Source organism: Panthera uncia (assembly GCF_023721935.1).
Source record: "Panthera uncia isolate 11264 chromosome B2 unlocalized genomic scaffold, Puncia_PCG_1.0 HiC_scaffold_24, whole genome shotgun sequence".
Classification (NCBI taxonomy): domain Eukaryota; kingdom Metazoa; phylum Chordata; class Mammalia; order Carnivora; family Felidae; genus Panthera; species Panthera uncia.
In genome coordinates this window covers 49,453,498-49,466,406 of record NW_026057580.1, presented here as the reverse complement: position 1 = coordinate 49,466,406, position 12,909 = coordinate 49,453,498, and the positions used below count along the sequence as shown (strand labels likewise).

General features: G+C 41.3%; 1 protein-coding gene across 1 annotated transcript; it reads right to left on the bottom strand.

The window, feature by feature from the left end:
- Positions 1–6,693: 6,693 nt before the first annotated feature.
- On the bottom strand, positions 6,694–10,485 carry PNRC1 (proline rich nuclear receptor coactivator 1). The gene is made up of 2 exons (XM_049652916.1): positions 9,787–10,485; positions 6,694–7,781 (listed from the first exon to the last, which is right to left on the bottom strand). Exons 1-2 carry the CDS (start codon positions 10,324–10,326, stop codon positions 7,338–7,340), a joined length of 984 nt encoding a protein of 327 aa, XP_049508873.1. The 5' UTR covers positions 10,327–10,485; the 3' UTR covers positions 6,694–7,337.
- Between the last annotated feature and the right edge of the window lie 2,424 nt (positions 10,486–12,909).

Here is a 12,909-nt window from a genome sequence, read left to right as displayed (position 1 = left end):
ATCCATAAAGGCTATTATTGTGTGAATCACTAAAGAAGTATTTTCATTATTATTATCAATGTCTTTTAAGTTACTACATGTTCAAGATACATGATCTAATTAAATGGAGCTTGAATAGACCATATAGCTTCCTTTGACAAAGGTGCATATAATTTTCCATGAAGGTTGCTTCTGCCAATCCTCCCATTTTTTCTGTTCCTACCATTACTTAATTCAGAGACTGGAATTAATGCTACAATGCATGATAAATTATTCCTTGAACAGAAAGAACTTTACATTTGTGTCACTGATTCTACACTAAGGGAACATTACTATAAATTCTGCTTTAGAAAATGAATTCTAAGGGGAGCCTGGGTGGCTCAGTCGGTTAAGTGTCCAACTCTTGGTTTTGGCTCAGGACATCATCCTGGGGTCATGGGATTGAGGCCCACGTTAGGCATGAAGCCTGCTTAAGATTCTCCCTCTCTCTCTTTCTCTCTCTCTCTCCCTCAAAACAGTCAAACAAAAAAGATAAAATGAATTCTAAGATCTCAACAATGGACCCTCAGTAAATGCAACCAACACCTTTTATAAATCTTAAACTGTAATTCTATTTGAGGTTATAGCACAAGTTTAAACTTGATAAATACAGTTCCTGGGTGTTAGGAACATTACTTCTACATTTCAGCGTATTTAATTTAGAATTCCAAGATAATTGCAAAGGATATGAAAAGTAATCTGAAAACTGTCAGAGATTAATTCAAGACAACCTAATCCAAGAAATTTAAAGAAAAGGGATTTAGTTGAAGCATAAAATAGATTATCCATAACTCTTAAAAATCCACCCCATACCTACAAAGAAGCTTATCTAAAACTTTAAAGAAAGTTTCTTTCAAAGATTAAATTTGTGTTTATAAACAGCATTCTATAAAATGTACTCTCAAATTTCTGATTAAAAAAAAGTAGTTCCTGAATTATACATGATTTGCACGTACACACTTCTGCCATCTCATCTCAAAACATACTCTTTCCATTTGAAAATCATTGTAAAAAAAATTGTATTTGGTGATTTTTGGAAGATTTATGGATTCAGGAGAAAAAGGAGTGCAAAAAAACAACTTTGAGGAGTTAGCTCAGGAATCAGACGCTCAGCAAGACAGGCCCATGATTTTAAAACGTATTTAGTTCAGCAAATGTCTTTCAAAAATTTAATATATGGGAGGATGATGAAACCAACAGCCTTTCCATACCCAAGTATGTGTAGAAGCCATGGAAACTGGGGAGCCTTCCACCCTCTAAAGGACAATGTATTCAGCAATATGATGGAGGGTCATTCTGAGATGGGAGATGCACAAAAAAGGGAAATAGAAGAATAAAATGTTAGGGGTGCCTGGCTGGCTCAGGAGGTAGAGCATGCAACTCTTGACGTTGGGGTCGTGAGTTCTGAGCCCCACTTTGGGCCTAAAGATTACTTTTAAAATAATTTATAAGAGGGGCACGAGGGTGGCTCAGATGGTTAAGCATCAGACTCTTGGTTTCGGCTCAGGTCATGATGTTGCAGTTTGTGAGTTTGAGCCCCATATTGGGCTCTGTGCTGACAGCACAGAACCTGCTTGGGATGCTCTCTCTCCCTCTCTCTCTGCCTTTCCCCTGCTTGCTCTGTCTCTCTCAAAGTAAGTAAACGAAAAAAATAAAATAAAATTATAAGGGGCACCTGGGTGGCTCAGTTGGTTAAGCATCTGATTCTTCTTGATTTCAGCTCAGGTCATGATCTCTGTGAGTTTGAGCCCTGCGTGGGCTCTGTGCTGACAGTGCAGAGCCTCCTTGGGATTCTGTCTCCCTCTCTCTCTGCCTCTCCATGCCCCGCGCCCCCTTGGCTCTCTATCTCTCAAAATAAAAATAAATCTTTAAAAATAAAATAAATTATAAAAGGTTGGTTTTACCCAGCTTGAAATCTGGGACTAACAAAAGAGAAGTAAACTTTATTATTTTCTCCCTGCACCAAGTGGGCCCCCAATATCAGAATTCAGAACTTAAATTGGAAAACGGTTTCCTAACAGACTTTTACAGGTACGTAGAGAACCAACCAGCATTTAACACCATTCAGAGGCAATACCAACAATTTGCTATCATAGGTGAAGTTCAGAGTCCATGGGAGGCAGAAAGGATGGGGTCAAGAGTACTGTTAAGTGTTAAGCCTTGTGAAGGAAAAAGGCTACAGGAAGACAAAATATTTCATATTTCAGTTCCATTTTCATGTTGTAATTAGTGCTTCTGTGCACTTACCAAAGCTATACTTTCTAGGCCTGAGCTATTTTCTACTTGCTGTGTATTTCCATGTGGATATCCTAAGCGCCCCTCAGAATTCAACATGCAAATCAAAATTACCTTCTATAATTCAGATCCCCCTCTAGAGTTCTCTAATTGCTAGTTTTAATCTCCCTAACTGCCCAATTTAAAAACTCTTTTCTGGGGCACCTGGGTGGCTCAGTGGGTTAAGCAACTGACTTAGGCTCAGGTCATGATCTCGCGGTTGGTGAGTTCGAGCCCCGCGTCAGGCTCTGTGCTGACAGCTCAGAGCCTGGAGCCTGCTTCAGATTCTGTGTCTCATTCTCTCTGCCCCTCCCCCACTCTCTTGCTCGCTCTCTCTCAAACATGAATAAACGTTAAAAAAAAAAACAACACCCTGAAATAAATAAAACCTCTTTTCTTACCCTCCATGCAGTTGGTTAAATCTTAATTCTAACTTCAAAACATGTCCCAAGTATAAGTCCATGTCGGGGTACTCCCTCTGATAATGTCCTTAAGCCCATTTCTTTTATTTTAAACTACTGACATATACTTTTTCCTCAAGCTTTTCCTTTCCAAGCTGTTCTCCATATTTTCACCCGTTTTCTTTTTAAAGCAGGAATCTCTTTCCCTTATTTACCTTTGATGGCTCTGCCATGCCTGCAGAATAAAGTTGCAACTCTTTGCCATGACATGCAAGGCCCTTCAGGTTATTACCCCAGCACACCCTTCAATATATTGTATCTCCTTTCTCTGCAAGTCTTCCACATCTTTTTACACCACTGTCCATGCACTTTTACTCTGACAATTATTTTTCTTAACATGTCAAATACTATGTCAAATATCTTAAGGCCCAATTCAGTGCTGCTTCTAAGATACCAGATTCTGAAGTAGACAATCCCTACTCACCAGAATTAGTCACTACCTTCTGGTAATAATGACTTGTTTTCACCCCCTCAGGCATTTGTTGTTGTAGGGAAGGGGAATGCAACTTGTATTTTAGTTACATTTGTCATTTCTTCCCCAGCCACCTGTAGTTAACTTTCTGTTCTGCCATTTATCCTTGTATTTCCTGAACATACTTCACACGTAAGCCCCCACACATTAAACTGTAGACATGCTGCTCAGAAATGTCACAAAGGAACTGAGAAATGTCAAACAAGGGGGGAAGGGGTGTTTTGAGACAGTTTTATTTTCCAAAAGACAGGGACTCTGTATTAGTTTCATTGTTAGAATTTTTATAATCTTATACAGAAATGTGTTATCAAAACTGCAGGAATGAACCATTTTCTGGAATCAGACTGGGAGAGATGTCAGATCTAAGCCAACTCATTGGTTTCAATATTTGTAACACATTGCTAGGAAAAAAAAAACCCTAAAAACTAGTGACTAAATATTGAGAAAATTTTCAAACTATGGTCAGAATTTCTAAAATTGATTTTCCAACTATTTGTGAAGGCATTTGCATCTATTTGAGCAGGAGTGGCAGGAATGGAGATTCACACAAAATGTGAATGTCAAATAGAAGTTCCTTTGCATCTTTAAACCCTTCTTTCCCTTCCTTTCTAGAAGGGATTGCTTGGTGTCCCCATTCACAATTTGCCTGCCTTTATGCTACCACTTGAAGGCCTCCTTAATCTCAAAAGCAGCCCTTTTTTTGATTCTTAAGCCATTTAATATGGTTCTTTCTCCACCTATTCCTCTGGAGGAACCAGGAATAGGGCAGAGGTGGATGGCTTTGAGTCAGGACAACCCAAACCCTCCCTCAGACATCTAAATGCTTTGCTTTTGAGAAGATGGTGGGGGTTGAGGGATGACAAGGCATCCAAGAGTCTAGCCTATCTACCGCAGCAATAGCTCCTCACAATTTCACCCTGACTTGGGTGGGCTGCCAGTTGCCCTCTCCCAGATCCATTCTGGAGCCTGATGCTGAGCAGCACAGCACAGGGATAGGGCCTAGGTTTGTTCCTTCTCATCACCAAAAGTTGAGTTAGGGCTTTGAAAAGAGGGCAAGTAATGTGGGTTTTTTTTAGCTAGCTTGATCATGTTCCAGGGAAAAGAAATACAAGTGGTTTTCCCCAAGTGTGGTATGACCTGACCCCATTTCACTTCCACCTTTGTACCACACACAAGCTTTATACTAAAATAATGCGAAGGAAAGGCGTGATTACATAGTACAGTTGATCCCTGAACAACATGGGGGCTAGGGGTGCCAGCTCCCATGCAGTCAAAAATGCACCTAACTTGGCTCCCCTAAGACTTAACTATTAATGGCCTACTGACCAGAAGCTTGGTAAGTCAGTTAACACATATTTTCTATGTATTACATACTGTATTCTTACAATGAAGTGAGCTCCAGGAAAAAAAAACAAAAACAAAAAAACATGTACAGTACTATATTTACATATGTATTTATAAAAACTCATGGGTAAGTAGACTAGCACAGTTTAAACCCATGTTATTCAAAGGTCAACTGGATGCCTAAAAACCTGAATCCTGGTCCTAATAAAATGTCCATTATTTGCCTGATACATTCTAGTCTTTTAACTCACAAACCACATACACCACCTTAAAATCTGTATTTTAACTTACAAACCACCTTTAAGTTTGAAAACAATGATTCTAGTCAACCTTCTAATGGTGAGATTTGGTCTCTTACCTTCTTTTCCTTTATCTGCCTACAAGGACACTAAAATACTTAGCACCAAGATTAATGCAAATAAAAGTCCTATGGTGTTACTGTATCAGCAGTATGTGCCACTTTATCAGTAGTAGGAGTTTAGTATCAAATTGTATTCTTATCTAAAAGCAACCTCAGCATAAAATACCTCACATCCAGGTATGTTCTATAGTGAAGTGCCACTGCATAGAACAATTTCCACTCACATATAAACCTTTCAGCCCTTTACAATGATGAGCCCCTTTACCAGGCTACTAGATAAAAACTTAGACCTGAAGCTGGTGACTCTGAAGTGTTTGCTTTATATACCCACAAAACCAAACAGGGACAGTAACATTGGAGGAAATGAGAACCCTCATGAATGGGTTTAATATCTCTACAAAAGGAGCCCAAGAAAGCACCCAAGCCCCTAGACTCCCAGCTATGGACCATGAAGTGGGCTCTTAGACATTATCTGCTGGTGCCTTAATCTCAGACTTTCCGGCTAACTGGATTGAGAAGTAACTTTATATAAGCTACCCACACCTTCTACTGTCACAGCAGTCTGAAGAGACTAAGGCTGCGGAATACCATTTTACTATAACGCCAAAATTATTAACTTTTTAAGTTTGCTAATACTTTTTCACAAGGTCAGCTGTAGTGTAATTCAGCCAACTTTATTCACTCTTCAAATTACAAAACCCATTACTTTATAATAACCTATTTCCTTTACCAGTGAACACTTCTTGAAAAAAATCTTAAAAAAACTTTTACAAGATTGACATCTTACTGTTAGTTTTTCTAATGCATTTAATGCTGCTAGCTATATATAACATATATAATAACAAAGTATAGCTTTCTCTACATACATGCAAGAATGAAGCATTTTATAGCCAGGGCCAAAGAATGGTTGGCTGGATTATGTATGAACTGTGTAAACAAGACTGCAGGCACTTCTGTTAACTAGTTCTCAGGTTGTGGTGGCTATGTAACAAGCTACCATACCCTCCTGGCACAGCTCATCAATAACAGTGATTCTCAGGTTGTGTCCACACCACCCACTTTTGTATAGCCAGAAAGTCTCCCCTCCTGCATGAACCAAATGTGCAAGACCTAAGACTTTTCTTGAAAAGATAGTAGCACCTTATCTATTCCACCATATATACCCTCTTAACACTCTTTTCCTGTCTAAATATTGCCTAAAACTCAAAAAAAAGAAAAAAACCCACAACCTTTTTTGTTATTCAAGATAAATTTTAGCTCTGTAGAACTAAAAACCACACAGGGAAAATTCATGCTTTAGAACCTTAGAAAACAAAGTGTGAATTTTAAAGTAAAACTACATAAGCTACTATATTTCTTTCAGCAAACTCTAGAATCCAAATCTCCACCTACTTTAACATCAATTACACTTCCTTTGGTTTAAGTACCACCATTCAATATCATAAACCAAACCAAGTGTCATCTTCTTTCACTGAAATTATATGGTAAGTCAAATGGTACTTTATGAAACAGTTCATATATAAAAATAATCTAAGTTATAAACTAACCAGCTTTACTTTCAACAACAGTTTCCATTGCAAAATGGGGAATTCCTCCCCTTAGAGGTAGTACGGTGAAATTATTGGACCCTCTAAATATCAGAAGGAGGAAGGACAATTAGTAATAATACTAAGACATTTAGCCAGTAAAATGGAAAGTTAAAAATCCATCTCCTAGTCACACATTCAAACATGAAAGTCACACACAAAGAATCAAGACTAGTATAAAAGGGGGGGCCAAATTATATTATTATTTAAAAATTTGATTACAACCAATTTTGTTGGCATTAAAATTAGAGGTATTTTAAATTTGAATGGATAAACCAAAACCCAGAAATTAAGTTTGGTAAAAATGGGAATAGGAGTTTTCCAGTAATTACAGATTAGAAGGCAAAAATCAATTTAGAGAAACAAACAAACCCCATGTTTACAATGATTGTGCCACAGATTTAAACTTCAGTAGTGCATTAGTAAACTGTTCACATTTAGATCTTCACCTTGAGATTAGACAGCTGTTTCTTTAAAAAAAAATCTCAGTACCTTGTGCAAATAAATCGGTCTTCCATGTGCCTTAGCACACTTAAAATTTCTCCACTGTATATATACAAAACACCTACCATTTGGTAGGGCAAAATACATACTTTCATAACAAAACTATAATGTACCTCTCAAGTATGAACAATATACACATAATACATGGTATACAGTATTTACAAAATATAAAATATAATACAAGTTGTTTGTAATTTTTGAAACTCCTTTGCACTTGTATGTTACAAGGCAAATTTCCATTTCTGTACCAATTTTCTTTTCAAGAGTCCAGGGATTTTGGAAAAAAAATGTTTTACAGACATACTGCAATCTGAGATCTAAGTTTGAACTTTTAGGAGAGTTTTTAAGTGTACTGCCATCAACTCCCTATTTTGGTTGGAACTTTCAATAGTGCTTCCCATCCAGTGACTAGGAGGCTTTGGAAGAACACTAGGAGAAGGTGGATCACTAAACTTTGCCCCAGCATAATTTTCCTTTTGGTTCACTTCAGTTAGAAATGCGGATTTCTTCAAATGCATATTTTTAATGTTCTCAGTATTTTTAAAAGGCTTTTTTTCCTGCTTCTGAATTATATCAGATGAAACAGAATCCTGCCAAAAGTTATTTTCATTTCTTTTTGCAGAGGTGATCTTGGTTAGTGGTAAGTTATATTTGCTTTTCTGTCTGTTTATCTTTGGTTGTTCACACAAGTGTATACCATGAACAAGCTGGCCGTGGGGAATGGCAATTTTCTCCGATTTTCCCATCTTTGATTTTAAAACCTACAAAGACAAGGAACATAAAAGTGAATACAGTTCATGATAAAAATTAGTCACGAACCTCACAGCATGTATCTAGTATATTTTCTTCTCCTGGACTTTAGTTTCCTGACCTGACTAAATGTTTATGTGCTCACTGCACTTAAAAATAAGCACACATCTAAGTTTACTACTAAAAATATAATCACCACTGCCACCAATATGGAATGTAGGGAATCAGTTCTAAAATGTCAAAGGGAAAAAAAAACCAGTAACCCAAATTCATCTTTCTGTAACTGTAAGAGTAATGAGGTCCCTTCCAAACATATGCAACCTCCTTTCTTTGACCAAAGTCAGAGGTTTTACAATACGATAATGCCAACAGAAATTTTCACATGCTTTCATTTTGGTTGGCTGAATCTGGTTAAAAATAAAAATTATGTTTATAGATTACTCTTTACCTTTTAGACAAATCCTTTTAAAATTATTGCAGAATAATTTGATTAGTAAGAACTGTATTTTAAGTGATTGTTTTGATAATGGCTAACACAGAAAAATTACCTCCCAACTTCTGAAAACAAAATTTCAAATATTTAAATATAAAAATTTAAATACTAATCACTACCTTTTCCAAGTATACATACTTATAGCAAATACATAATCAGAAAATTGCTTCCGCCTGCCCCCACTTCCTGGTTTAACTGCTTCAAGAAATTTGCGGCACCAGTTCTAGCCGCCAGTTCTAGTCACTTTCGTAACTCAAGTGATCCTTACAGAGAGCCACGACCCAATGGAAAAGTATACGGTAATTCATCAGGATCACTGCCCTTCCAACACTTGGAATATGGTAGGGTAGCGGGACACAAAAATAGAAAGCTGGGGCACCAGGTAACATTCCATGTCAGTAACTGCCAACAGTGTTCCCTGGTTTTAACAGTTCTATAAAAGAATATTACTGGTAACCAGGAAACAAGACGTACAAAAGCTCACTTTTACATTATTACTCATATTTCAGAGCCACAGAATTTTAAAACCGGAATCTAAAATAATTAAGTAATCACGGCGGTCAAATTTGACTTTTTTCCAAGGGGACAGCGAGAGAAACTACAAATCTCTCCAGTATTCTTCTAACAAGAAATGGCTCTAACTTTTGATCCTAACCCAACACTACGGAAATTGGGTGGCATAACGCCAATTCATCTTATAACTTCTAAAATTTCATCATTCTGGACACAATAAAATTACCTTCGATTAATAAAGCCCAGTACAGTATAAAGTATATGTAAACAATTCCACTCATCTAATAGACTAGCAAGCAAATGTTATCGTTTCAAAGAGGCAAGAACTGCCACCGCTCCTGCCAACTTTTAAAGATAAAAGTATAGCTAAGCAGGTCTGCCGGCGAGGGACACAGCCCCAGTTGGGCCGGCGCCGCACACGGGGCACCTCTCATCGCAAAAAAGCAAGCCAAACAGAATGGAGCCGCTTGTGGCCCACCAAGTCCCACAACCGGTCGGTGAAACAGTGCACGCGCACCGCCAACTAGTCTTGGAACTACCGACGGTCTGGGAGCCGAAAGCGGTCGCCCACCCTTTCCCCTACCACTGCCAGCCAGCCTCGCCTCCTTCATGAGCGCCGGAGCGCTGCGCACGTAGCGCGCGCTGACGTCAGCCTCCCGCGGGCCCCTTCCCTCCCCCACCCCACCGCGCGCCCGAATACCGAAACCCCCTGGAATGCAGCCAGCCTTCTAAATCGGGGCTGTTGCTGGGGCGCAGCCGCTCCTCTCATTGGCTGGTTTCCGGGAGCCAATCGGCAGCGCCAGCGCATGCCTCCCCCTCCCCCTTCTTCCCCGGGCTAGAACAGAGCGGGCGTCACGGAAACTTCCCTCCCGAGTAAACAGCCGCCCCTCACCCCGGCCCCCCCCTCTTCCCGACCCCTCGGTGCAGGGCCCCAGATTCCAGAGCTCGGCCGGACCCATCGAAGGGCCGGAACTCCCCAACAGTCCCCAAGTCCCTCTCGCGGCCCTTACCTCTCTTCTAAATGAGGGTTGGCCGGGCACCGCGGGCGGCACCGGGCCAGGGAAAAGGCTCGCTTCCTCAGTTTGGGTTGCGGCCGCAGGACCCGGGGCCAAATTGGCGGCCTGGTCCGGGACTTCCTGCGCTCCGCTCGGGCCCGTCGCGGGGCTCCGACCGCCCTCGAGGCTCGGCCGGTGCTGCTGGTACTGATGGAAGCGGCTGGGCAGCTGCCCCGCCGGGCTGGCCCGCACCCTCTTCTTCCGCCGCTTCTTTGGTGCTGCCCGAGGGGTGCCTCCCGCCGTAGCTAGACTACAGTTGGACAGAGGTGCTGGGGCGCGAGGCTGCGGAGTCAGACAGGGACCGTCTCCCCCTAAGAAGTGAGGGAGGAAAAGGGTGGGAGGAAGTGCCCGGGGGTCCGGGATCCGGGGTAAAGGCGGCGGGGCCGTGGTCACCATCGGCAGGGCCCCGAAGTAACCGCGGGCGGAAAAGCCCAGGGGCGCAAGACGGCCACCCAGGACAAGTGGCTCCCGCTGTGGGACGGAGACGACGGTCATAGCTCTAGGAGGAAAGTGGCTCAGCAAGAAGAGAAGGAGGAAGTGAAGCCAGCGATCACAGGGCGGCGGCGGCGGCGGCTGCTGCTAAAAGAGCCCGAGTGGAGCACGGACCATAGTTCGGGCGGTGGCGGCGCAGCAACAAATAGCCTCAGCCTCAGCGCCGAGTGTTGTTATCAGAAGCTCCGCCCTGTGCCCGCCCACCTTCCTGCGAGAGCCCAATCAGAATGCGACGGAAGAGACCACGCCCCTCCGACTCTCCCTCCACCGCCTCCAACAGACACACACAAACAACCAGCTTGCTGCAGCCCCGCACAAAGAGCGCACATTGCGCAGGCGCTGCCAACGGGCTCTTTCGGGAAGAGTCGGTCCCGCGAACAATGAAGTTCCGTTTCAGCCCCACCTCCCCCACCCTTCTTTCTAGCCCCCGCACCTTGCCCCGAAGGCAGTGGTCGCACTGCTAGGTCTAGGCTGAATTGGGAAATGGGGATGGGGGCGGGAGAAGAGTCGAGAAACATCAAGGCCACTAATGCCTCCTCAGCCACTGACCTTGGGAAGTATTTTTTATTTCAATCCCAAGATTATTACATTTTTTTTTAAGATTTCAAAGAACGTTATAGGTATTTCGTACTTGGCAATCGGTCCACATTTAATTTATATATGGCGAAGTGTGGCTTACGTTTTTTTCATTACTCAGGCTACCAGTGCTGTTCATTAGCCAAGGTAACCAGAGTAAGAATTAAGGGAGTGACTTACTGATTGAAATTGTCCCCTTAGTATATAAAGAATTCCCGCAGGAATACGTAATTGAGCATTGGAAATATTACTGTCTTTATACCTGAAGGTTTGGGATCACGAAACGGTGCCGGACACTGAGGAGGAAGCAAAGAAGGAGGCTTGCGTCTCAAAGGAGAAAGTGAAACAGCTCTGCAACATAACTATTTTGCTAGCTGTGTGTTATGGAAATCTCACGCTCATCATCTCCCCTCACAGAGCTCACACACAAAAATTGTGGCTATTTATCAAGCACTTTTGTGCCAGAAACTGTTCTTTACATAAATTATGTCATTTGAACCTCACGACAACGCTAAGGAATAGGTACTATATTTTAAACCCCTTTGTAGGAGAGGAAACCGGCTTAGAAAGGCAAAAGGTACTTGTCAAACATCATACAGTAAGTTAATAGAATTTGAACTCCAGTCCAGGGATGGCAAGACCAAAGTTTTAACATCATCCATAGACTAGATTGTAGGTTTTTAGACCACCACGATAATCTTACGCATCTCTGTATCCTCACAGCCTCTAGCCAATATTTTTCAGCTTTGTAGTGCTTAATAAATGTTTCGTGGCTGTTAACAAAGTTGGACAGAGGGAATATCAAAAATAATGCATCCAAAACTTTATTCGTATGGTTTAACCCCCTCGTAAATTGAGGAAGATCTGTATAAACTTTTCATATGACATTCCATCATTACTGATTGCTAGGTTTTATCATTTTTTGCTGGATTTTACTCATTTTTGTGTTTCCAACACGATGCATAGTAAGTGCTCATATTCACTGGATGAAAGGAAATAGTGTACTTCCAGAGTTGTAAAAGATCCTACAGAACCTTTAATTCAAATCCACCGGTCTGCAAATTAACAATGGGTTCAAGATCAGGTGAGGAGAATGGCCTGGCAAAATTTGGTGGAGAAGAACAGGCAAAGATTACAGAGACTCTGGAATGATGTAATTTCTTCTTCTGTTTTTGTAAGAGTCTATACTTTTTCAAAGCACTTTTTCATCTAACTCATTTTATTCTTACCCCAATCCTTTAAAGTAGAATAGAGATAAGTTCTATTTTACCTATGATGTAAATGCAGCTCTAAAGATAAAATAAGTTACCTAAGGGTCACAAAATGAGTCAGCAACTAAATCCCTTGAACTCTTAATGCTTAGTCCTCTTTTCACTATATCCCAAGGCCTAAGGTTTGGCTTTATCTGCGGGTAATATCACACGGTCCCAGGGAATAATTTACCCTCCAGGAGGCTGCTAACTGGTAGTCAGTTCATAGGGGCCCTTGATGGAAGACACCTATTTGTGTGTATCTCTTGGGTGAATGGTGGAGTTATTATGTGGTATGTAAGTTTATATTTTTGAGGTCTGAAGGGTAGGCCTCATCTAAGACCCTGGATTCTGTCCTTTAAGAAAGGTAGCCTTGCAGATGCAGCCACATGGGTGATGGGTGTTAAGATGGTGCCCACCATGAAGAGAGAGGGAGCTGGATCACCAGAGAGAGCAATCCAGGTTTTGTAAACCAGATTATCGAATTTCATGTCACTCTTTGTGGATAGTTCCTATAGATCCTTAGCCTTTAGGAAAGCCTATTTTAATACTCAAACCTGTTTTCATCTGTGCTGTATGATATAAAGGAAGAGGTTAGATGCTCTTGTCTGGGCCCAAAGGGCTAATCATGGAGGTAGCAAGACATTCCAAGGATAAAGCAAGTTTTGGGAGGACTCTCAGGGTTCTTGAAGACTTTTGTTCCAGTGCACGTCTTAGTTTTATTTTTAAGTCAACAGTTTCTCTAGAGAAAGTTTTGGGG